Source organism: Cnephaeus nilssonii (genome assembly GCF_951640355.1).
Source record: "Cnephaeus nilssonii genome assembly, chromosome: Y".
Classification (NCBI taxonomy): domain Eukaryota; kingdom Metazoa; phylum Chordata; class Mammalia; order Chiroptera; family Vespertilionidae; genus Cnephaeus; species Cnephaeus nilssonii.
In genome coordinates, this window is record NC_137096.1 from 2754432 (window position 1) to 2781007 (window position 26576).

The 26576-nt window shown below is 44.1% G+C and overlaps 1 protein-coding gene and 1 pseudogene across 7 annotated transcripts in view; one reads left to right on the forward strand and one right to left on the reverse strand.

Annotated features, from left to right (window-relative positions):
- The window catches only part of LOC307096475 (lysine-specific demethylase 6A-like), a 269094-nt gene that overhangs the window by 97981 nt on the left and 144537 nt on the right, over positions 1 to 26576 (forward strand). For all 6 annotated transcript variants that reach the window (XM_079766141.1, XM_079766142.1, XM_079766143.1 and 3 more), the window contains exons 7-8: positions 14003 to 14057; positions 16281 to 16315. In XM_079766141.1, coding sequence (XP_079622267.1) covers positions 14003 to 14057; positions 16281 to 16315 — 90 coding nt within the window. The remainder of the gene's footprint in view (positions 1 to 14002; positions 14058 to 16280; positions 16316 to 26576) is intronic.
- On the reverse strand, positions 22468 to 24117 carry LOC307096481 (DNA polymerase lambda-like; annotated as a pseudogene). Its single transcript has 3 exons — positions 24051 to 24117; positions 23566 to 23654; positions 22468 to 23348 (listed from the first exon to the last, which is right to left on the reverse strand). The product of its transcript is annotated as a DNA polymerase lambda-like (transcript).

The following is a 26576-nucleotide window of genomic DNA, read 5'->3' on the forward strand; positions in this document are numbered from 1 at the left end:
TCCACTTTGTCCCAGAAACTGAATTGTTGATGAAAACTATTCTGATAAGTCTGAGGTGGTTTGCCTTTGTGGTTTTAACTTGTATGTCTCTGATATTTAGTGACATTGAGCATCTTTTCATACATTTATTGGCCATCTCTTTGTCCTCTTTTGGGGGTATCTCTACTTAGATCCTCTGCACATTTTTTAAATTGGATTGTTTGTTTTATGATTTTGAATTGTATGAGTTCTTTAATAAATTTTGGACATTAACCCCTTATCAGAGGTATCATTGGCAAATATCTTCATTGACTCACTGGGCTATTTTTATATTTTGTTGATGGTTTCCTTTGCTGTGCAAAACTCTTTAGTTTTATGTAGTCCCATCTGTTCAGTTTTCCTTGCCCAAGGAGATTTATCAGAAAAAATAATTGCTTATAGAAATGCCCATGATTTTAATGCTTATGTTTTCTATACCAACGGTCGCCAACCAGTGGTCTGCGGACCACTGGTGGTCCGTGAGATCCAAAAGGTTGGCGACGGTTGTTCTATACCATAGGAGCTTTATGGTTTCAATTTTTACATTTAAGATTTGATTCCTATAGTCTTGTAGTATAATTGAATATCAGATATTGTGATTCTTCCAACTTTGTTATTCTTTCTCATGATTGCTGTGACTACTAATAGTCTTCAGTGGTTCTATATAAATTTTGAATTATTGGTCCTAGTGCTGTGAAGTACAAATTTGTATTTTAATAAAAATTGCATTGAGTCGATAGATTGCTTTGGATAGTATATATATTTTAATATTATTCCTATCTATGAACATGGTATTTGCTTCCACTTAAGAGTATTTTTTTAAAGATTTTTTTATACATGTGTATATTACACACACACACACACACACACACACACACAAACACATGTATTTATTTTTAGAGAGAGGAAGCGAGAGGAATAAAGAGATAGAAACATCAATGATGAGAATCATTGATTTGCTGCCTTCTGCACTCCCCATACTGGGGATGGAGTCTGCAATCCTGGCATCTGCCCCAACAGGGAATCAAACTGTGATCTCCTTGTTCAGTGTTCAGCTACTAGCCACACTGGCCAAGCTGTATATTTCTTTTGACCTGGGTTGGGTCTCTGGTAGACAGCATACGTACTAGTATGGGTTTTGTTTTCTTATTCAGCTATCCTATGTCCTTTGATTTGGGCATGTAATCCATTTATATTTAAAGGGATTATTGAGTCCTAGCCGGTTTTGCTTAGTGGATAGAGCTTCTGCCTGTGGACTGAAGGGTTCCGGGTTCGATTTCAGTCAAGGGCTCATACTTTTGTTGGGTTGCAGACTCCTCCCCTGGCCTAGGCCCTAGTCAGCACGAGTGCAGGAAGCAACCAGAGATGTGTTTCTTTCACATTGATATTTCTGTCTTTCTTTCTCTCTAAAAATCAGTGAGAAAATAGCCTTGAGTGAGGATTAAAAAAATAAAATAAAGGGATTATTGAGCCCTGGCTGGTGGCTCACTTGGTTGGAGTATTGTCACAAACACCAAAAGGTTGTGGCTTCAAATCTTGTTAGGGTGGATACAGGAGGCAACTGATCTACTTTTCTCTCTCACATCAATGTTTCTCGCTCTTCCTCTCTCAAAATCAATGAAAACATATCCTTGGGTGAGGATTTAAAAAAGTGATTATTGATAGGTACATATTTATTGCCATTTCATTCTTTAAAATTACGGCCTTTTCTCCTTGCTTCTTAAATAATTTTTTTAACATCCTATCTAATAAAAGAGTAATATGCAAATTGATCATGCCTCCACTTAACCCACCAGCCACGCCCACCAGGAAATCAGGTGCAACTATGCAAATTAACCCAACCAAGATGGCTGTGGCCATGGAGAGAGCAGGAGGCGTGGGTTTCCCCAGCAATGGAGGTAGCCAAGCCTTCTGCACACCCAGGTGGGCCAAGGCCTCCACTCAAGGCTACAAAGTTTCAATTATAGAAGGTAAACAAATCCCAGATACCAGGGCCTCCCCTTGGGTCGCTGGGGGTGTGTGGCCAGCCTGCAAACCACTACAGGCTCCTCAACCAGGCCGCCCCATGCCCCAAGGGAACCCCACCCTGATCAGGGACACCCTTCATGGCAAACCAGCCGGCTCTCGCCCGTGCACCAGGCCTCTATCCTATCTAATCCTATCTAATCAAATAATAATATGCAAATTGACCATCACTCCAACACACAAGATGGCTGCCCCCATGTGGTCAAAGATGGTTGCCCCATGTGGACACAAGGTGGCCACCACAAGATGGCCAGCAAGAAAGGGCAGTTGGGAAGGATCGGGCCACCAGGGGAGGGCAGTTGTGAGCAATCAGGCCAACAGGGGAGGGCCTTTGGGAGGGACCAGGCCTGCAAGGGAGGGCAGTTGGGGGTGATCAAGTCTGCAGGGGAGGGCAGTTAGAGGTGAGCAGGCCGGCAGAGGAGGGAAGTTGGAGGCGACCGGGCCTGCAGGGAAGGGCATTTGGGGGGGACCCAGACCTGCAGGGGAGAGCAGTTAGGGGGGACCAGGCCTGCAGGAGAGGGCTGTTCGGGTGACCAGGCCTGCAGGGGAGGGCAGTTAGGGGCAATCAGGTTGGTGGGGGAGCAGTTAGGCATCAATCAGGCTGGCAGGGGAGTTATCAGGCTGGCAGGCAGAAGCGGTTAGGGGCAATCAGGAAGGCAGGCAGGCGAGCAGTTGGGAGCCAGCAGTCCCAGATTGTGAGAGGGATCCCAGATTGGAGATGAGGGATCCAGGCTAGGCTGAGGGACACCCACTCGCCCACGTGCACCAATTTTTGTGCACCAGGCCTCTAGTCCTATCTAATAAATGAATAATATGCAAATTGACCATCACTCCAACACACAAGATGGCTGTTCCCATGTGGTCAAAGATGACTGCCCCCATGTGAACACAAGATGGCTGCCACAAGATGGCCAGCAGGGGAGGGCAGTTGGGAGGGACCAGGCCTGCAAGGGAGGGCAGTTGGGGGCCATCAAGCCTGCAGGGGAGGGCAGTTGGGGGTGGCCAAGCCTGCAGGGGAGGGCAGTTAGGGCCAATTGGGCTGGCAGGGGAGCAGTTAGGCATCAATCAGGCTGGCAGGGGAGTGGTTAGGGGGTGATCAGGCTGGCAGGCAGAAGTGGTTAGGGGCAATCAGGAAGGCAGGCAGGTGAGCAGTTGGGAGCCAGCAGTCCTTGATTGTGAGAGGGATGTCCGAATGCCTGGATTGGGCCTAAATGGCAGTCGGACATCCCTCGAAGGGTCCCAGATTGGAGAGGGTGCAGGCTGGGCTGAGGGACACCTCTCCTCCCCTCCCTCCATGCACGAATTGTGCACCAGGCCTCTAGTTTCTTATAATACTAGTTTGTTGGTGATTAACTTCTTTTTCTTGTCTGGGAAGCTTCATTTCTCCATCAATTTTAAATGACATCCTTGCTTGGTACAAGATGTGAATGTTGAAAATGATTTCTTGATTCATGGGCTGTACAATGAATGTTGTGCTAACACACAAGAAAACTTTAATTATAATGTATATCCCAAGAACTCTTTGGTGACCAGGTGCATTGTCACTGAGCAGCAATACTTTGAAAGGAATCTTTTTTCTAAGTAGCAGGTCTCAAAAGTGGGATATTCAATAAACCATGTTGCAAACAGGTATTCTAGCACACAGGCTTTATTTCATTTATGGAGCACAAGCAAAGTAGATTTAGCATCAATACTATGGGCCCTAGGAGTTTCATAGTATACATGAGGATTGGCTTCAACTTCATTGACCCCTACCTAACAAGAGAGTCAGTCTATCCTTTGATGCTAGGCACTGACTTTTCTCAGGCCTTGAAAGTCTTATATGGCATATTTCCCCAGTATAAGGCTTTCTTCTACATTGAAAATTCATAGAGTGTAACCATCATCATTAATCTTGCCAGCTAGATTCTCGTCAGCACTTTGTTGATTTATTGATGATAGCAATTCTGACCGGAGTGAGGTATTATCTCACTGTAGTTTTAATTTGTAATTTGTATCTCTCTGATGATGAGTGACATTGAGCATCGTTTCATATGTCTATTGGCCATCTGTATGTTCTCTTTGGAGAAGTGTTGATTTAGGCCCTTTGCTCATTTTTTAATTTGATTGCTTATGTGTCTTTTTTTTTCTGTTGAGTTTTATAACTTTTTCATAAACTTTGGATATCAATTCCTTATCAGATATATCATTGGCAAATATGTTCTCCCATTCAACTTGTTATCTTTTCATTTTTTTGATTGTGGAAGGGAGAGAGAAACATGTATGTGATTGAGAAACATCAATCAGTTGATTCCAATATGAGCCCATTAATTAGGGTTTGAACATCCAGCCTACATATGTGACTCATGGCTGGCAAGTGCAGCAGCATTGGCGGGAGCCTCTCCCGCCTCCACAGCAGCACTAAGGATGTTCGACGACCCCTGAGGGCTCCCAGACTGCAAAAGGGTGCAGGCAGGTCTGAAGGACCCCCCTCCCCAAGTGCATGAATTTCATGCACCAGGCCCCTAGTGTTGAATAAGAATGGTGAAAACAGACATGCCTGTCTTGTTCCTGATTTTAAGGGAAACACTTTTCATTTTTGCCCATTGAATATGATGTTGGCTTGGGTTTTTTATATTTGGCCCTTTTATTGAAGTACTAGAGGTCCAGTGCACAAAATTTGTGCATGGGGTTCCCTCAGCCCATCCTGCACCCTCTACAATCTAGGATCTCTCAGGGGATGTCCTACTAATGGCTTAGGCCCACTACCGGTGGTTCTCTGCTCTCTGCGGGCCTGGGGGTTTTCCTGCAGCGATGGAGATGAAGTCCCCATGCCCTGCTCTCTGCTTTCTGCCTGCTGCCGCCATGCACCATGTGAAGGAAGCCCTAGTGCCCTGCAGTGTGCTCTGTCTGCCGGGCCTGGGGGCTTCGCCAACACGGACTCACTAAGGAAGCCCCCAAGCCCTGTTGTCCGGGTTCTGTCTGTGGGGCCTGGGGGTGTTCCCGCTGCCACTGCTCACTAAGGAAGCCCCCAAGCCCTGTTGTCCGGGGTCTCTCTGCGGGGCCTGGGGGTGTTCCCGCCGCCACCGTACTAAGGAAGCCTCCATGCCCTGCCGTCCTGGCTCTGTCTGCTGGGCCTGGAGCTTCCCTGCTGCCGCCGCGCTAAGCAAGCTCCCAAGCCCGGCTTTCTGGGCTCTGTCTGCCGGGCCTGGGTCTTCCCCGCCAACTCTGCGTTAAGGAATCCCCCAAGCCCTGCTGTCCTGGCTCTGTCTGCTGGGCCTGGGGGTGCTCCTGCCGCCTCTGTGCCAAGGAAGCCCCCAAGCCCTGCTGTTGGGGCTCTGTCTGCCGTGTCTGGGGGCAAATCCAGCCTCGCTGCTTGGTCCCCACGAACCCCGGTGGGGCTGACAGACCCAGACACTGTAGCAGCAGTGGAGTGGGGAGGCTCGATCCGCCCCCTCCGGCAGTGGATCCAGCCTTGCTGCTCCGGCGGACTGGCCCGGACACTCCGCAGCGGGGCTGAGGGGACTGGGCGCTGCCACCTTGTGGCTATGAGGGCCGCCATTTTGTTGCAGTGACAGTTAATTTGCATATTACCCTTTTATTAGATAGGATGATTCCTCTACTCCCACTTTCGTGAGATTTTTAAAAAAATCATAAATTAGTACTGGATTTTGTCAAATATTTACAGTTACTAGTATTGATAAAATTATGTGGTTTTTTAATGTCTCATGCTTATGGATTTGTACAGATTTTACCAACCTTGTATGCTTGGAATAAATCCCATATGATCATGGTGTATAATGTTTTATCTATCTATCTATCTATCTATCTATCTATCTATCTATCTATCTATCTATTTAAAATATTTATTTTTATTGATTTCAGAAAGGAAGGGAGAGGGAGAGAGAGAAAAACCTTAATATGAGAGAGAATCATGGGGTGGTTATCTCCTCCATGCCCCCCTATTGGAAATTGAGCCTGCAACCTTCACATATACCCTGATGGGGAATTGAACCGTGACCTCCTGGTTCATAGGTTGATTCTCAGCCACTGAGCCATCTTTTATATGTATTACTGGATCTCCTTTGCTAATATGTTGTAAGGATGTTAGCATGTTTATCAGGAACATCCTATCTAATAATAAACAAATATGCAAATTGACCATACTTCCGCCACACCCACAAGCCACGCCCACCACCCAATCAGAGTGAGTATGCAAATTAACCCAAACCAAGATGGCTACAGCCACAGAGAGCAAGGTTTCCTAGGTAACAGAGGAAGCCAAGCTTTCTGCCTGCCCTTGCCAGGCCTAAGCCTCCACTCAAGCTACAAAGTTTCAATTATAGAAAGTAAACAAATTCAAACAAATGGCGGCAGAATGGAGCTTGAGAGAGCAGGCCAGGGTTGCCGCCAGCAACAGGGGAAGCAAAGCTTTCCGCACACCCTGGCCGGGTCCACCCGCTTAAGGCAACAAAGTTTCAATTATAACCCCAACACAAATGGCTGCCTGCCTCGGAGGGAGCCCCAGGCTTGGCTCCGCTCCAGGGTACAAAGTTTCAATTGTAGAAGGAAAATAAATTCCAGATACCAGGGCCTCCCCTTGGGTTGCCAGGGGGCGTGGCCCGCCTGCAAACCACCACAGGCCCCTCACTCAGCCGTCCCACACCCCAAGGGAACCCCCACCTGATCCGGGACACCCTTCAGGGCAAGGTGGCCCCCACCCATGTACCAGGCCTCTATCCCATCTAATAAAAGAGTAATATGCAGATTGATCACTGCAACACACAATATAGCTGCCCCCATGTGGTCAAAGATCCTGCCCCCATGTGGACACAAGATGGCCACCACAAGATGGCCAGCAGGGGAGGGCAGTTGGGAGGCACCCGGCCTTCAAGGGAGGGCAGTTGAGAGGGACCAAGCCTGCAAGGGAGGGCATTTGGAGGTGATCAACCCTGCAGGAGAGGGCAGTTAGGAGTGACCAGGCCGGCAGAGGAGGGAAGTTGGGGGCAAACAGGCTGGCAGCACAGTGGTTAGGGGTGATCAGGCTGGCAGGCAGAAGCGGTTAGGGGCAATCAGGAAGGCAGGCAGGCAAGCACTTGGGAGCCAGCAGTCCTGGATTGTGAGAGGGATGTGCGACTGCCCGTTTAGGCCCGATCCCACCCGTTTAGGCCCGATCCTCGTGGGATCGGGCCTAAATGGGCAGTTGGACATCCCTCAATGGGTCCCATATTGGAGAGGGTACAGGCTGGGCTGAGGGACAACCCCCCTCAGTGCACGAATTTCGTGCACCGGGCCTCTAGTTGGCACATAATTTGCTTTCTTTGTAGTGTCTTTATGTCATTTTGAAATTTGAATAATGCTGCTTTCCTAAAATGAGCTTGGGAGTCTTGTTTCCTGTTGAATTTTTTGGAATGGTTTGGGAAGAATAGGTATTAGTTCTTGGAATATTTGGTAAAATTCACCTGTGAAGGTATATGACCCATTACTTTTTTTTGTTTGCAGTTTTTTGATTAATGCTTCAATTTTACTAGTTGTAATATGTCTATGGTATTTAGACTTTCTGATTTAGTTTTGGAAGGTTGATGTTTCTAGGAATTTACTATATCTTGCAGATTCTCAAATTTGTTCGGGATTGAGTTGTTCATAATATTTGTTTATAATATTATAGTTTTTCATAATATTTTCTTTTTTAAGATATATTTTTATTGATTCAGAGAGGAAGGGAGAGGGGAGAGAGAGAGAGAGAAACATCAATGATGAAAGAATCATTGATTGGCTGCCTCCTGCATACCCCCTACTGGGGAGCGAACCTGAAACCAGGCAAATGCCCCTGACTGGAATTGAACCGGGACCCTTCAGTCCACAGCCCGATCGATGCTTTATCCACTGAGCCAAACCAGCTAGGGCCATAATATTTTCTTTAAATATTTTGTATTTATTTGTTGTTGGTTGTTACTTTTTCTCTGTCGTTTCTAATTTTATTTATTTGGGTCCTTGCTCTTTTCTTTTTATGATGAGTCTTATAAGATTTGTTAATCTTTTTTACCTTTCAAAGAACAACTCTTACTTCATTGAATATATCTTGCCTAATCCTTTCTAGCCTGAACATTTTCTGTTGAGAGAATAGCTGACAGTCTATGGAAGTTTTTTTGTAGGTAATTAATTATCTTTCCCTTGCTGCTATTAAGGTTATATCTTTGTCTTTAAGCGTTGTCATTTTAATTATGATGTGTTTTGGTGTGGGCCCTAGTTTCATCTTGTTTAGGATTCTTTGCACTTCCTGCACTGTGTCCCTTTTTCTTCAACAGATTAGGGAAGTAATTGGTCATTATTTCTTAAAAGAGGCTCTTGATTACTCCTTCTCCTCCTTCTCCTCCCCCTCCTCCTCCCCCTCCCCCTCGCCCTCCTCCTCCTCCTCCTCCTCCTCCTCCTCCTCCTCCTCCTCCTCCTCCTCCTCCTCTTCTTCTTCTTCCTCCTCCTCCTTCTCTTCCCCTCCTTTTTCCTCCCCTCCTCATCCTCTCTCCTCTCTTCCTTCTTTCCCTGTGATGTATGTCATGTTATCCCAAAGGTTCTATAAAGTATCCTGATTTTTTTATCTTTTTGTTAATCCTCATATGAGGATATTTTTTCCATTGCTTTTTAAGCGGGGGCGGTGGGAGGGAGGGATGGAAGGAGGAAGGGAGGGAAAGAGGGAGAGGGAGGGAGAGAGAGAGAGAGAGAGAGAGAGAGAGAGAGAGAGAGAGAGAGAGAAACATTGATATCCATTGATTGTCTTCTGCATATGCCACAACAGGGGGCCGGGGAGCGAACCCACAACCAAAGTACAAGCCCTTGAACAGGAATCAGAACTGGGATTCTTTGGTGTATAGGACAACACTAACCACTGAATACATCATCCAAGGCTAGCCTCAGTTTTAAAAATTCTTTATTTTATTACTACTCTAAGTGATTTCTTTTTCTACTTTGTCTTTGAAATTGCTGGTTTGATACTCTGTTTCATCCCATTTATTGTTTCTTTCTTCCATTATATTCTTCATTTTAGATAGTGTGCTCATTTCTTATTGGTTTCCTTTTTGATTTCTTTTTCCTGTTTCATGCTATTGAGCATCATTATAATCATTACTTTGAACTCTATATTTAATAAATTGCATACCTCCATTTTATTTAGTTCTTTTTTTCTGGAGATTACTCCTATTCTGTCATTTGGGGTCTCTTTACTTCCCCATTTTGGCTGTTTCTTCATTTGTTTAGAAAGATATGGGAGAGAGAGAGAGAAACATTGATTTGTTATTCCACATATTTATGCATTCATTGGTTGATTGTCATATACCCTGACTGGGAATTGAACCCACAGCTTTACTGTGTTGGTGCAATGCTTTAACCTTTTGCACTCGGATGTCGAGTGTGACTCAACACGGTTAGCATTGGTAGCAGCTCGTATGTCGAGCCACACTCGACATGTAGTTTCACCGCGGGGGGAAGGTGGATTTTTGTCTATTTTTCCAGTATCTTTTCTTGTATTCATTAGTATGAAAGGACAAGTAAAATGTAAATGCCGGCTCAACTGATGCCACCACCTAAGCTTATCTTTTGCGTAGGCAGCAATCTTGAGTAGGAGGGTCCAAGGCATGAGTCCTTGCATCATGCCTTTTTGAGCTTGCATCATCTTCCCTTGGTAAAGAACCTTCCTTATCTTTTCGTCTCCTAGGTTTGTTTAGGTTTCTGTTAGCATATCACAGATGTTGTCATGACACAGGGTTTAGTTGGATGATGGGTTTGCCCCCTAGCAGTCGCACGTTCTGAGTGAATTTCCCCTCCTCAGGATGGATAAGTTTTCCAAAGACATAGAAAGCAGTGATGATGAATTTTACTTCGAAAATGAAGAAAAAAGTGAAACATGTAATAGTGACGAAAGTGAGTTCTCCGAGGATGCGAGTGGAGATGATGAACAAATTGCTGGTCCTAGTGGAACTACAGAAAGGAAAACTTTGCTTTGCCCAAAGATCTGGCTGAAAGTACTGACAGTGACAGTGACATTGAATTCATAAAGGCAAAACGAAGACACACAATTGCTTATTCGAGTGAGAGTGATGGAGATAAAGGTGATATCATTGAGAAATCGGGTATAAGACCCAGTGAAAGTTACGTTTCTAGGGGAAAACAGGAAAAAGGAAAGTGGACATCTACCTCTGTGAGTGACAAAGAGCCTAGCAGAATCCCTTTCTCCACTGGTCAGTTACATGTTGGACCTCAAGTTCCTTCTGGATGTGCCACACCAATAGACTTTTTTCAGTTGTTTTTTACTGAGACATTGATAAAAAATATAACGGATGAGACAAATGAGTATGCTAGGCATAAAATTAGCCAGAAAGAACTATCCCAGCGATCCACTTGGAATAATTGGAAAGATGTGACGATAGAGGAAATGAAGGCTTTTCTTGGTGTAATACTAAATATGGGTGTATTGAATCACCCCAACTTGCAGAGTTATTGGTCCATGGATTTTGAGTCTCATATACCATTTTTTCGATCTGTTTTCAAAAGAGAAAGGTTCTTGCAAATATTTTGGATGTTACACTTGAAAAACGACCAAAAGTCAAGTAAAGATTTGAGAACAAGAACCGAGAAGGTAAACTGCTTCTTGTCATACCTTGAAATGAAATTTAGGGAGAGATTCTGTCCTGAAAGAGAGATTGCTGTTGATGAGGCTGTTGTTGGTTTCAAGGGAAAGATACACTTCATCACATAAAATCCTAAAAAGCCAACAAAATGGGGTATTCATTTATATGTCCTCTCAGATTAAAAATGTGGTTACGTACATTCATTTGTCCCTTATTATGGAGGAATAACATCTGAAACGTTGGTGAGACCTGATCTCCCTTTTACTAGCAGAATAGTTTTAGAGCTTCATGAAAGATTGAAGAACTCAGTACCTGGTTCTCAAGGTTATCATTTCTTCACTGACAGGTATTACACTAGTGTCACTCTTGCAAAGGAATTGTTCAAGGAAAAAACACACTTGACAGGGACAATAATGCCCAATAGGAAAGATAATCTACCTGTTATCAAACATCCAAAGCTAATGAAAGGAGAGATAGTGGCTTTCAGGGATGAAAATGTAATGCTTCTTGCGTGGAAAGACAAGAGGATAGTCACAATGCTCAGTACATGGTACACTTCAGAGACGGAGTCTGTGGAAAGGAGAGTGCGTGGTGGTGGGAAGGAAATAGTTCTCAAACCCAAGGTCGTGACCAACTATACAAAGTTTATGGGGGTGTTGATATAGCTGATCACTACACAGGCACATACTGTTTTTATGAGGAAGACTAAAATGGTGGTGTAAATTGTTTTTCTGGGGGCTTGAGGTCAGTGTTGTAAATTCCTATATATTGTACAAAGAATGCCAAAAAAGAAAAAATGAAAAACCGATAACGCATGTGAAATTTATTAGGAAACTAGTACATGATCTTGTTGGAGAATTCAGAGATGGTACACTAACTTCCAGGGGTAGATTATTATCCACTAACTTAGAGCAACGTTTAGATGGAAAGCTCCATATAATCACACCTCACCCTAACAGAAAACATAAAGATTGTGTTGTTTGTTCTAACAGAAAAATCAAAGGAGGAAGAAGAGAGACGATATATATTTGCGAAACATGTGAATGTAAACCAGGTCTTCATGTGGGTGAATGTTTCAAAAAATATCACACCATGAAAAATTATAGAGATTAAAATTACTCTTTGAATGTATCAATAATTTGAAATATAAAAAAATCCAAATAAATAAGTTTGTATGAAAAGAAACTCCAGTTTTTTATTCTACTGCCGCGCTTTGTAAAATCTGGGGTATTTAAAAAATTAAATCCCGAGTAGAATAAAGGAATCGAGAAAAAAGCAAGTGAGTGCAAAGAGTTAACACCTGAGTTACCCAGCCAGTGCTCTTTGTGTTTTTTTCTATGTATTAGGTAGATCTGCTCTGACTCCCAGTTTTTGTTGGGTGGCCTTCTGTAGTAGGTGTCTTGTGGGAGCCTGTGGTGTAGTTTCCTTGAGCACCTAAGTTGGGTGCTCCAGGAATGTCCTGTGTGTGGGCCCCCCTGTTATAAGTGAGTCTTGATTGTTATTGGCACATTCATGCTTTGGATCAACCCTGAGGCTGGCTGACTCTGAGGCTCAACCCGAATGAGGATATAGGAGCGCCTGTGCAGGTGTTGATCACACTAAGTGAGAATTTGCCTCAGCAGAGTTTGTCCTTGCCCAGATTTTCCTTTGGACTTGCCATTTGTGAAGCTTACTGGGTCCATAGAGGGTGTTGTATGAACGTGGCCACTGGGTGTGTTGTTTCAGAGCCCCTTGGGAGGAACTTGGTGCAAGTTAATGTCAGAAACTGTCTATCATTGGCCTTGGGCAACCTGTTTGGAGCTATAAGTAATTCAAAATTATAGTTTGTGGCTACTTCTGTTCGGCCTGGGTGCATATGGCAAGCTATGCAGCAAAGCTGGTAAAACCAGCTGGGTGCAGGTTAGGAAAAGTCCCAAGGCACTCCAAGATTTGCTTTGCTTGCTGGCCTCCTGTTAGGCTTAGTCACTGAAATAGCCTCTAGTGGTACTTGATTTGCATAAGATAGGCTCACAGTGCATCACCAGATTAATGCAAGTCTAAACTAGATGCCAGTGTTGAGTGTGAGGCTACTCAGCAAATGTCTGTAGGTATACCATGTCTAGCTGTTACATACTGGGTGCTTATACACCTTGTATTGGGATGGGTTATAGAGAGTCATCAGAGTGAGGCCAGCAGAATTTATCAGATCTATACAGTAATTTGACTATGTGAAGGGAGGGCTCTGCTTTGTTTAGGCATGTGAGTTGGGAATATGAGACTAGTGGATCTCCCATGAGGGGGCAGTGCTGATCAGGCTTGGGGAAGATAGGAGGTGTGGCCCTGCCCAGAGCCATATAGATCATTCTGTCCTGATTCTGCCTGGATCTCAGCTGGGCAGAGCCACTAGGTGTGTGTTTGAGTGGGAGTGGGGGTCCGGAGCCCTGAGAGTGGGTGTGTGGGGTTATGCCAGAAGTACAGAGGGGATTGTTTCAGCAATCTCCCTGATGGGGAAGGGATAGTCAGAGTCATGAGAAAGTAGGGGGAATGGCCCAGCTCCAAAGTCAGACAACTCTGTTACTGACTCCTCACTAGGGGTTTAGCTCTGCCGCGTGGGGAAAGGGGTAGTCCAGAGGATGGGGCTATTGAATTCCCCCAGGTTGATGCCACTCAGTGAGAAAGTGGGGGTGCTCTGCCAAGAAAGATGGCCTTTGTGGTAATGAAATATGAATCAGCACAGGGATCCTGGAAGCTTTCCCCCCCATACATATTCTTTCCCCAAGAGCAGCAAACCCAAGTCTCTCATCATGCGACTATAATTTGCTCCATCCTCCCTCCACAGGAGCCCAGGGTAAGTGGCTGCAAACAAGATCTTGTGCATTGGCATTTTAACGGGCGAAAGTGTCTCTAGCTGACTTCTGTCTCTCCCTGGTGGACAGAATCCCTGCTTATTTTCACATCCAGATGGACTGCTCTTTCCAGCTCTGGTGCTCTGGGCTGGGAAACCTGGCATGAGATTTAGATCCCCAGTTTTTTAGGGGGAAGCCCTCTCAGCTGAGATATTTCTCTGGAATCATAGCCACCACCCTTGGGAGTAGGGCCATCCCATTTCATATCTCCACCCTTGCTGTCAGTCTTGATGTGGTTTCTTCCATAAATCCTTGTTATAATATTTCAGTTCAGTTGATTGTTCCATAATTTAGCTGTTGATCTGATTTGGCACCAGAAGCAGGTCAGAGTAACTGGCACTTACTCTGTGGCCATTTTGGAATCTCCCACATCATTTCATTATTATATACTTGACCTTAAAAGCCTTAAATATATAAATCAACTTTATGCAACTCTAAATTTAGCACATTAATATTTTTACTTTTCTGTTACAGCATTTTCAGTTAGCGTTGATTGACTGTCATCCCTGTACATTGTCCAAAGTTGAAAGTAAGTATTTCTAAGTACCATAGTTTTATTGTCTTTTTGAGGAATAGGCTATATATAATACATTTCAAATCATGACCACAAATACCTTTTGTTGGTAATTGAAAACAAACCTGAGAGGTGCAAGACTAACTCACAGACTTTAAAGACAATTAATTTGAATAGTTTGTTTTTTAATAATACTCAATGTGTTACTTGATAACCATAAAAAAGTCTAGTTTCTCACAGAACACTAACGCATAGTAGTTGCCTCCTTTGTGTTAGATTATTATTGGTAGTTATTGTTACCTTATAGTGTCTGTCTTTTTAAATGGAAAAATTATGTCTTTTTTCTTTCAATATTTTTGTTTATGGAAGGGAATTTATGGGTTGTGTACCTTGTGCAGTGTTCTTTATTTTGGGTATACAGAATATATACTTATAATACTGGGAAACTTAAAATGAAACAGTATTAAAGCTTCATACCATAGGCTCACTGAATCAGAATCTTAAAGAGCCAAGCTTAAGAATTGGTAATTTTTTTCATACGTCCTAGAAAGAACTTTATTTTTTACATTATTCATTGATATCAAATAAGGGAGAAGATGTGGGAAAAGAGAAGGAAAGAAGAGAAAAAGTCATTTTGGGATTTATCTTAAATGAGAATTTCTGTTTTCTGTGAAAGCCTTTCTGGACAAAACCCATGTAATTAAATATTCTACGTATAATTTTATTTTATTTTTTTGTTAATCTTCACCCTACAATATATTTTTTTCATTTTTATTTATTTATTCATTTATTTTTAAAATATTTTTATTGATTTCAGAGAGGAAGGGAGAGGGAGAGAGAGATAGAAATGTGATGAGAGCAAATCATTGATTGGCTGCCTCCTGCACACCCCACACTGGGGTTCAAGCCTGCAACCCGGCCAAGTGTTCTTGACTGGAATCGAAACCAGGACCCTTCAGTCCACAAGCCGATGCTCTGTCCACTGAGCCACACCAGCTAGGGCTCCATTTATTTTTAGAGAAAGAGAGAGAAAAAAAGAAACATCACCATGAGAGAGACACATTGATTGGTTGTCTCCAGCATGCACCCCAACTGGGACTGGGGATCAAGCTGGCAACCAAGGTACATTCCTTTGACCAGGAATCGAACCCTTTGGTCCGCAGGCTGACACTCTAACCAGTGAGCCAAACCGGCCAGAGCATATTCTGCATATAATTTGAAAGTTTTTTCTAGTTAAAACCTATCACAAAATAGAAAGGATATTTGTTCTTGCAAATGAGAACAGTATAACTCAAATATCTGAATGTAGTTAAACTTACTGTGATTTTTTTTTTTATAGTCTTCGGTAAATCATTCATGCATTTTAAGAATTGTGCATCAAGAAGAGTTTCTTTTTTTTTTAAAAAAAAATATTTTATTGGTTTCAGAAAGAAAAGGAGAGGGAGAGAGAGACAGACAGAAACATCACTGGTGAGAGAGAATCATTGATTGGCTACCTCCTGCATGCCCCCAGCTGGGTACTGAGCCTGCAACCTGGGCATGTGCCCTGACCGGAATCAAACCCGGGACCCTTCAGTCCAGAAGCCGGTGTTCTATCCACTGAACCACACCAGCTAGGGCAAGAAGAGTTTCTTTATAAAGAAGCAAAATACTCTGCCTTTAAGTTTTCAGACATACTTATTTTATAGTCTTGCTTTTTTTAGTTGGTTTGACTTTTTTTTAAGTCACCTAACTCTGAAGAACTTAAAAAAAACAAAACAACAACTTAGTGAAATTATCTACCAAAAATGTTCTATAAACTAAAATACTAGTAAAAAATAGTTCACTCATATTTTTCCTGGGTATGACTTTTTCAAAAATATAATTTTAAGGTGACAATACTGAATGCCATATGTCAGGATATTTACATTTAGAATATTATACCTAATATTGTCAGTTTGAACTTTGTAAATTTATTTATTACTGATTTCTATGGGTGCAAATGTAATTTGCAATTAAAAATAAGTGGATGAAATTTTTATTTAATATAAATTATTATTTAATAGTAAAGAATGCTTTCTAAAAGCATGCTTATGATATTTAGTTGATTTAGTAGATAAATAAAAGTTACACCTTCTAAATCAAATTTGTAATCTAGAATTAGCATTTTCTTACTTTGCATATTTTTATTATCTATTTTTGTTTATTACCTGAAACTCGGATGTATTATAATTAATTTCTTTCCATGATCCTTTGTAGTTCAGTTTCATATAGCTCACTTGTATGAAACACAGGTAAGTGTTTTAATTTACTTTACTTAAAATAAGAACAAGAACTTACAACAGAATCCTCACCTATGCTTTAATTGAAATTATGTGAGATAAATGTAGGTTAATTGAGTTCTGGATATAAACTGGTACTTGCATTTAATAGTTTATACTCATTGAATGTTTAAAATTTTGCTTAGTCATATAATTTATAAGAGCAATAAGGGAATTTGGGTTCATGTTCAATTAGTATAGTTTTTGTAACTATTTCAATTAACTATGATTTAATATATTTTCCACTCTGCTTGCTGTGTAATAGAAAATATCTATTTAATATTATTTGCTTCTAATATTGGGTTATCTCCATGCTGTGATATCATTCACTGTCCTTAAGTTTTCTTTTTGAGGAATAGAAATGATTCTATTCCTAGATGCCTATCACTAGATGATTCTATCTCATTTTATTTAAAAAAAAAATTTGTGGATGTATGTCAAAAGGCATTGTCTTTGAATAATTTCTAATGTTTTTCTTTTAACAATAAAATATCTTTAAACCACTTCTTGTTTTTTTAAATATAATTTATTGATTTTTTTACAGAGAGGAAGGGAGAGGGATAGAGAGCTAGGAACATCGATAGAAACATCGATGAGAGAGAAACATCAATCAGCTGCCTCCTGCACACCTCCTACCAGGGATGTGCCCGCAACCAAGGTACATGCCCTTGACCGGAATCGAACCTGGGACCCTTCAGTCCGAAGGCCGACGCTCTATCCACTGAGCCAAACCGATAAGGGCAAAACCACTTTTTTTTTTTTTTATTAAACAGTTTAGTCATTCTTTGGTATTATTATCATTTCAAGGTAGATTTTTGAAACTATTTCAGTTTAATTTTAGAATAGTTACTATATGGTAGATTGTGTTTGGTTGTTGAATTGAATACTATAATGACATATAAATTTAAAGTCCACGGTAGAAAATCAGGAAGTTTGTATGAGACTGAACACAATTATGTAGAGTTCATCTATAATGTGCGTAGTTGAATGTTTTATCTTCTCTAATAAAATGGTAATATGCAAATTAACCATCACTCCGCTACATAAGCCACACCCACCAGCCAAGCCACACCCACCAGCCAATCAGGGCAAGTATGCAAATTAACCCCAATCCAAGATGGCTACAGCCACAGAGAGCAAGGTTTCCCAGGTAACAGAGCAAGCCAAGCTTTCCCATAGCCGTTGCAGGCCTAAGCCTCCACTCAAGATACAAAGTTTCAATTATAGAAGGTAAACAAATTGAAACAAATGGCGGCAGAATGGAGCTTGAGAGAGCAGGCCAGGGTTGCCGGCGGCAACCGGGAAGCAAAGCTTTAAAGCACACCCTGGCAGGGCTCACCCGCTTAAGGCAACAAAGTTTCAATTGTAGAAGGTGAATTAACTGCCACAGAAATGGCTGCCGCCCCGGAGGGAGCAGCAGGCTTGGCTTAGCTCCAGGCTACAAAGTTTCAATTGTAGAAGGAAAATAAATCCCAGATACCAGGGCCTCCGCTTAGGTTGCCAGGGGGCGTGGCCCGCCTCCAAACCACCACAGGCCCCTCGCTCAGGCCGCCCCACACCCCAAGGGAACCCCACCCTGATCCGGTACACCCTTCAGGGCAAACCAGCTGGCCCCCACCTGTGCACCAGGCCTCTATCTTATCTAATAAAAGAGTAATATGCAGATTGATCATCACTGCAACACACAATATAGCTGCCCCCATGTGGTCAAAGATCCTGCCCCCATGTGGACACAAAATGGCCACTACAAGATGGCCAGCAGGGGAGGGCAGTTGGGAGGCACCCGGCCTGCAAGGGAGGGCAGTTGAGAAGGACCAGGCTTGCAAGGGAGGGCAGTTGGAGGTGATCAACCCTGCAGGAGAGGGCAGTTAGGGGTGACCAGGCTGGCGGAGGAGGGAAGTTGGGGGCAAACAGGCTGGCAGGGGAGCAGTGAAGCATCAACCAGGCTGGCAGCGGAGTGGTTAGGGGGTGATCAGGCTGGCAGGCAGAAGCGGTTAGGGGCAATCAGGAAGGCAGGCAGGCAAGCAGTTGGGAGCCAGCAGTCCTGGTGGGATCGGGCCTAAACGGGCAGTTGGACATCCCTCCAGGAGTCCCAGATTGGAGAGGGTACAGGCTGGGTTGAGGGACAACCCCCGCCGTGCACGAATTTCGTGCACCGGGCTTCTAGTTATTATATATATTTCAATTATAAGATACTAGAGGCCCGGTGCACGAAATTCATGCCAGGGGTGTGTGTGTGGGGTCTTCTTAGCCCAGCCTGCACCCTCTCTAATCCAGGACCTCTTGGGGGATTTCCACTGGCCTGGTCGCCCCATACTGTCCCTCTCTGCTGGCTTGATTGCCCCTCACTGTCCCCATCTCCTGGCCTGGTCGCCCAAGTGCCCCCCTACCCTCCCTGCCTAGTTGCCCCTCACTGCACCCCCTGCCGGCCTGGTCGCCCCACACAGCCTGCTGTTCAGTTGTTTGGTTGTCCCTCACTAACCCCCCTGCCAGCCTGGTCGCCCCACGTAGCCTGCTGTTTGGTTATTTGTTCACCCCTCACTAACCCCTCTGCCAGCCTGGTCCCCCCATGTAGCCTGCTGGTCAGTTGTTTGGTTGTCCCTCACTAACCCCCCTTCCGGCCTTGTCGCCCCATGCAGCCTGCTGTTCGGTTGTACTGTGAGGGCGTCCTGACAAATTTGTATATTACCCTTTTATTAGTATAGATTAAATACATGTATGTAATACAGTTTCAGGAGAAAAACACTGGATAGTAAAAATTTGTGAATTTCATCCTTTATTTTATTTTATTTATTTTTTTTTTGGTGGCTAACTGGGCTCAAATTTTTTTTTTATTACTTTATTGATTAAGGTATCACATATTTGTCATCAACCCCCCTCCCCCCATCATACTTTTTTAAAAATCCAAGTATAAAGTAATGGAGTGGAAAAAAAAAACATGTATATACAAATGGAGTGGGATACATTTTATGCAAAATTATGCCCCAAAGAGGAAAGATACTTGCATGTTTTATTATTTATATTATTAAGGTTATAATAAGATAGTTTGAGGTCAGTTAAGTCAGTGGTTGCCAACCTTTTGGACCTCACAGATCACCAGTGGTCCGCAGACCACAGGTTGGCGACCGCTGATTTAAGTGTCTGGTTGCCAAACACAGTTTATGGAGTAAACATCAGGAGAGCTTTAAAAATCTTTGTATCAGATATCTGCATTTCACCTCCCCCCCGCCACCTCTTTCCTCACTGTATTACACACACCAAATTCCTATATTTACTGAATCAGAATTGATACACCATCAAGGTAGGAAATTTTGGTAGTAGGGGATTCTTTCTATTTTAGAAAATGCTTGTTGAGAATTTATTTATTTTTATTTTTTTAACCCTTTGCACTTGCTTGCTTTTTTCTCGATTCCTTTATTCTACTCGGGATTTAATTTTTTAAATACCCTAGATTTTACAAAGCGCGGCAGTAGAATAAAAAACTGGAGTTTCTTTTCATACAAACTTACTTATTTGGATTTTTTTATATTTCAAATTATTGATACATTCAATACAATTGGACATACGAGCTGCTACCGATGCTAACCGTGTCGAGTCACACTCGACATCCGAGTGCAAAAGGTTAAAATATATTTTATTGATTTTTTTACAGAGAGGAAGGGAGGAGAGATAGAGAGTTAGAAACATCGATGAGAGAGAAACATCGATCAGCTGCCTCTTGCATACCCCCTACTGGGGATGTGCCCGCAACCAAGGTACATGCCCTTGAATCGAACCTGGGACCCTTCAGTCCGCAGGCCGATGCTCTATCCACTGAGCCAAACCGGTTTTGGCAATGTTGAGAATTTATAACCTTTTATTATTGTCATAGATAAAAATTCTTATTTCCTAACTGAATAATTATACAAAGTTTTTCAAATATTTATATTTTAATTTCATCAAATTCATAGAAGTGATATTGGTTAATTAAATTACATAGGTTTCAAGTGTACAATTCTTTTTTTTTAAATCTTCACTTAAGCAGTGAAGACATTTTATCCTTTAATTTTTTTTTTTTCATAGAGTGTGGAAGGGAGGGAGGGAAAAGGAGGGGGAGAGGAGAGAGAGAGAGAGAGAGAGAGAGAGAGAGAGAGAGAGAGAGAGAGAGAGAGAGAGAGAGATTGAGATTGACTGGTTGCCTTCTACACACTCCCCTGATTGGGAATCGAATCCACAACCCTTCAGTGCGCAGGCCAACCCTTTAACTGCAATGTTCCAGTGTACCATTCTATAATACATCATTTGTATATTGCATTGTGTGTCCACCGCCCAAAGTTGAATCTCCTTCCTTCATCATTCACTGGACCTCCTCAACCCATCTTTAGGGTCCCTTTTTCTCTGTTGCCTGTGCTTATGAGTTTCTGTTTGTATGTCTTATATGTTCATTTGTTGCTTTATATCCCATATATGAGTTAAATAATAGTTCTTGATTTTTTCTGTTCAACTTATTTCACTTAGCATGATATTCTCAAGATCCATCCAAGTGGTCCCAAATGGCAATATTTCCATCTTATGCCTGAGTAGTATTTCATAGCATATATAAACTACATCTTCATTATCCAATTATTTATAGAAAGGCATTTTAGTTATATCCATGTCTTGGCTACGGTTCATAATGATGGAGTGAATATAGGGTCATATAATTTTGTGAGTAAATGTCAAATTTTTCAGATAGATAAACTTTCCTTAATAGTTAATGAAGTTGAGCATCCTTTTATATATCTCTTGGCCATTTGTTTGTCTTACTGGGAAAAGTGTTTGTTCGGACCGCTGCCCATTTTTAAATTGGATTGTTTGTTTGGTGTTGAGTTGTATTTGTTTTCTATGTAGTTAGGATATTATCCCCATATCAGAGCTGTTGTTTGTTTGATTGCCTTTTTGTTTTGTTTATGGTTTCTTTTGTTGTGCAGAGGCTTTTTAGTTTGATATACTCTAATTCATTTTTGCCTTTATATCCCTTGCCTTTGGGGTCAAATACATAAAATCCTCTTTAAAACCAAGGTCCTTAAATTTAGTACCAATGTTCTCTTCTGTGTGACTTATAGTTTCATTTCTTATATATATATTTTTTTTCACTTTTAAAAAAATATATTTTTATTTATTTCAGAGAGAAAGGGAGAGGGAGGGAGTCAGAAACATCAACCATGAGAATCATTGATGGGCTGCCTCTGCATGCCCCACAACCCCGGGCATGTGCTCTGACGATGAATCAAACCATGACCACCAGGTTAATAGGTTGACACTCGACCACTGAGCCAGGCTAACTGGGCTGATCTTTGCCACTTTTGTTCATGTTTCCAGATAGCCTTTTCTAGGGCAGGGCCCACAGAAGATGCTGATGGGTAGACAGGCACCCCAAAATGCCTGACTCCATGAATTCTCCCTTTTAACGTCCACCAGTGTCCTTCACAGGTCAGGAGCTGACTCAGGCCTGGCCTATATGAAGAGCAGTTAACTTGCATTTCTGGCTCTCATTTAGCTCCCTTCTTCCTGCCCATCTGGGTGGGAGAAGGCAGGCAGGGACTACAGCAGCTCATAGACCCCAGGCAGGTTGAATGTCAGATGCACTCTACTGGACCCCTGGGTCTTCCAATGCTGTCCTCATGGAGTCTGAGGCACCTCTCAACACCTCCAGCTGCATAGGAAGTGAGGTGGGTATAGGGAGTATATGAAGTGGTTCATTCTCCTCCAAAGCATCTTGGGTAATGTTGGGCCAGAGCTGCTTGCTTCTTCCCCTGCAGCCCCATCTCACCTCCAGCAGCTAGATCCTCCTCAGGGTAGAGGAAGGGGATGCCTGGGCCTTCAGCACAAGAAGCTGGCTTCAAACCAGCCACCTGTTCCTGTTTAAAATGGTGCAATGGGCCACATGCAAACCTCTACCAAGGGCAGCTGTGTAGTAGAAGGGAGAGCAGCCTGCTCTTGTTGGGGGAGGGCAGGGCAGACCCTGGGAAGTAGACTGGCCCTTTCCCTCAGTCCCAGGGAGCTGGTGATTAAAATGGTGAGGGTTAGCCACCTGAGGCTAGAGAGTACTAATAGCCAGGTGGGGCAGCTGGTCTAGTGGGTGCCTCTTCCACCTTGACCATGGGTCACCAGTCCCATAGCTCAGCTGGTTCTTGGTAGGGCAGGCCTAGGAGCATGAAGACATCCTTCTCAGTCTGGGTGGGAAGTACTTGGCCAGACCCTACCTTGAGACCTCGGATGTCCTGTGTACTACAGCTGTGCTGAAGGCATGCTCCAACAAGCTCATGCCCTTGGTCTTGACCAGAGCCTGCTTGGAGCGGTTGAAGTGGGCATCGCCAGTGAAGTAGAGCAGGGTGCACACAAACTCGCTTTAGGGCACAATGATGATGTCCTGTCGGTGCCATCACCCTGGTCCTGGGAGCTGGCACACCCTCAGGCACTTGTGCTGCTGACTATTCTCCTCCTGGCTCACCAAGTCATCAGTCAGGAACCTTCGCTGCTGAAGGCTGTCAAGGAGGCAACTGAAGATGCCCTGGTGAGATCAGCCATCTGGGTGCGTGAGCAGCATGTCCACATCACCACAGGTTGCTTTTCCACCACAGTTTGGTAGGAACTCTATGGCACACACAACAGCCCAGGGTGGAAGGCCTGAGCTGATTCCTGGACTCTCTGCTCAATCTCTGCAGCCTCTTCCCTGGGCATGAGTTCCAGAAAGTCATCGTAATGCTTCAGGCCAGGGGGCTGCTGAGTAATCATGAAAGCCTGGTTGCAGATGTCTTCTAAGCTCCAGAAACACATCTGGATGATACCACATCAGGGCAGTCTTGGTTCCAGCTCTCCAAATATTAGAGAAGAGTTCCAAGACAGGCATGCTATCACTGATGTGGTCCAGCTTCTGCAGATGTCCACTTTCTAGGATCTCTACGATCTTGGCCATCTGTTTCCCAATCCCAGGGATACTGTAGGAGGTGATAGGCTTGTGGAAGCTCTTGAGGGCATTGATAGCCTTGGCATAGCCAAGGGCCCTCTACTTGTCTCCCTGAACACCGTAGGCTTTGGCCAGCACTTCCAGTTTTTCTGTGATGTTGGTTTTATGGTTGGTCGCCTTTTGATTTGAAGACTGTACACAAACCCACTTATCCAGACCCTCAGGAGCTGGACTTGGCTCATCATCTGATGGGGTAGTGGCCACTGATCAGGGCTTCCAAATCAGCTGCACTAACTTGGGTCTCTTCCCCATCACTGGTTTCATCACCAGAGCTAGGCTGGTGTTTGAGTGTTTGAAGCATCTTCTGTTCGCTGGAGCTTCTGTCTAGTGGGAGTAGGGGGAGGAAAGAGGGCTGTCCTGAGCAGATCTTTCAAGCTCCAGTAGAAGAGTCTTGGTCTGCATTACTGAGCTGTGGTAGGTCCAGGTACCTGTTGGGGAGGAAGATGCTGAATCCTGCCGTGTCCACCAGCCTTCTCGCCTGTAGGCACACGCTCAGCCACTGATTTTACCAGCTGACCACTTGAGGGTAGCCAGGCTAGTCTAACAAGGTGAAGGGCTAGCTCATAGTCCATGCCATCATTCACCACAATGTGAGTGACCCCTGGGACCTGGGCAGAATATATCTGGCCACCACGTTGGACAATCTGCTTCTCAGAGAGTTCTGCGTGGGCTCACCCAGTGCCAGTGGACACAACATGGGCTCATAGGGAACTCAGCTACTCTCTTGCTTCTTCTCCATCTTCCCTCTTGGGAATCTTTGCGAGTGCTTTTGATGATGGATTGGCATGAATTTTCTTCTGCTTGGGAAATTCCTTCAAAATGCCCCTGGGTTCCACTGAGGTATGATTGGATCCTGGCCTTTCTGTTTGAGGGTTGATCAGGGCAGCTATCATATAGAAACCTAGAACTAGGGTTCCCCAACTTCTTTGACTATGGAGTTGGGATCTCTATTGATCAGGCCTTGGGGGCAGTAGTTCAGTTTCCTAGGGTCTCCCCAAACCCATTTGAACTTCAGTGGCCTAGCCTAGCTATACACTCACCAGCCTTTCAAAGTCAGAGTATTGGATGTTATTGGGGGAAATGGGGGGAAGGATGGAACGATGGGGGAAATATGGAGGGGTACTAAGTGGTATAATTTCTCAGAGGGATTGATCTAAAGATTCAGTGCAGTGTCTGCTCTGCTGCATCCCGAAGGGAGTTTCCCTAAAGGGGATGCCAAGTTAGGAAATGGAGCTATATCTTTAGGAAGGACTTAGGCTCCCAAGAAGAATGGAGATTGAATGAGATTCTGCACAAACTCCACATAATCTTTCTCTACCCCCATCACTGACCTGGGGGTGTGGGTGTGAGGGTAAGAAGTTAGGAAGGCAGGGGAACACCCTGCACTTGCCTTGGTTTCAGGCCTCTTGACATGGCAGTGCTCAGCCCTGCCAATATGGGAAGACCAGGCACAACAATAGCAGGTGTGCAGCGCCTTACAGGACTGTGAGTCTCAGCCTCATTGCTAGGGGTGAAGACTTTGGTAGATGTGGGGCATCTGCCATGTTCATAGCTGAAGCATGCTCACAACTTTCCTAGCTAGAGGCCATAGTAAGGGTGACTTGTCTGGAAACTGCCCTGGGGACCCCCATCCCACTCCCCAGATTCGGTCCGCCGTAGGGTCCACCTCAGGCCCAGCAAGCCACCCAAGGGTTGAGCAAGATTCTCAGTTCTTATATTTAGGTTTTTAAATAGTCATATTACCCAAAGCAATCTACAGACTTAATGAAATCTCCATCAAAATCACAATGGCATTTTTATTTTAAAGATTTTTAAATTAATTTTTAGAGAGAGCGGGGAAGAAAAGAGAAAGACAAACATCAGTGAGAGAGGGAAACATGGCCTCCTGCATGCCCCTACCAGGGATTGAGCCCATAACCCTGGCATGTGCTCTGACCAGGAATTGAACTGACAACTTTTTGGTGCATGGAATAACACCCAACCTATTGAGCCACACCTGCCAGGGTCACAAAAGCATTTTTTTTTTTAAAGAAAAACAAAACAAAACAGATTTCTATGGAATCAAAAGCCAAAGCAATCCTGAGAAAAAAAGAATGAGGCTGGAGCTATCACACTTCCTGACTTTAAACTAAACTGCCAAGTGACAATAATCAAAATTGCATGGTATTGTCAGAAAAAATACACAGTCCAATGGAGCAGGTTTGAGAGCCCAGAAACTAATTTGCATTAAATATGTGGGCAAATAATTTTGACAGAAGACCTGAAAATATACAATGTATAAAAGAAAGCCTCATTAATAATGGTGCTGGGAAAATTGGAAAGGCATAAGCAAAAGAGTGAAAATAGGTAGTTGTTTGTTTCCAGTTTGTTTATTTTGATGTAGGAAAAATGATTTTAAGTTCATTTAATCTATTATTATCATTGTGTACTTTAGAACCTTAAAAGTATCTTAATTTCATAGCATGCTCCAAAGAAGGACAATTATTAATTTTACACTTGATTTGTAGATTAAGTTATAGAATTGCTGCATTTGAATTTTTAAAAATTGTTGTATGTCTGTTACTAAGTTTTTTAATTGATGCTGTTATCATAGAACTAGTAGCCCGTTTGCACGAAGATTCGTGCAATAGACCTTCATTCACCTGGCTGCCTGCACCAGTTTTCTGCCGGCACCGGGGACCCAGGCCTTGGCTGTGGCCACCGCCTTCTGCCTTTTTCAGGGTCGGGGCTTGGCCCCGGGCGGTGGCCTTGGGCTCCGCGGCACCCAACATCCTTGCTAAGGATCGCAGGAGCCGACCCCCAGTGCTTTCCTGCGATCCGTGCAGGCTGCCCACTGGTGCCCAAGGCCGGGAAAGCCTCCGCCCCAGGCTTTCCCGGCCTAGGGCTCGCCGCACCCAGCGTCCCTGCTACCGATCACAGGAGCCGACCCCCAGTGGTTTCCTGCGATCTGTGCAGGCTCCCCGCTGGTGCCCAAGGCCCGGAAAGCCTCGGCCCCTGGGAACCCCGGGAGCGGCGGGAGGGGCGGGATGGGCACGGCCAAGCCCCCCCAGGTGGCCGATTGACCCCAGGGTCCCCCGTGAGCGGCGGGATGGGCCCGGCCACGCCCCCACAGGTGGCCGATCGCCCCCGGGAACCCTGGGAGGGGCGGGAGGGGCCGGCCACGCCCCCCAGGTGTCCGATCGACACCCGGGACCCCCGGGAGGGGCGGGAGGGGCCGGCCACGCCCCCCCAAGTGGCCGATCGACC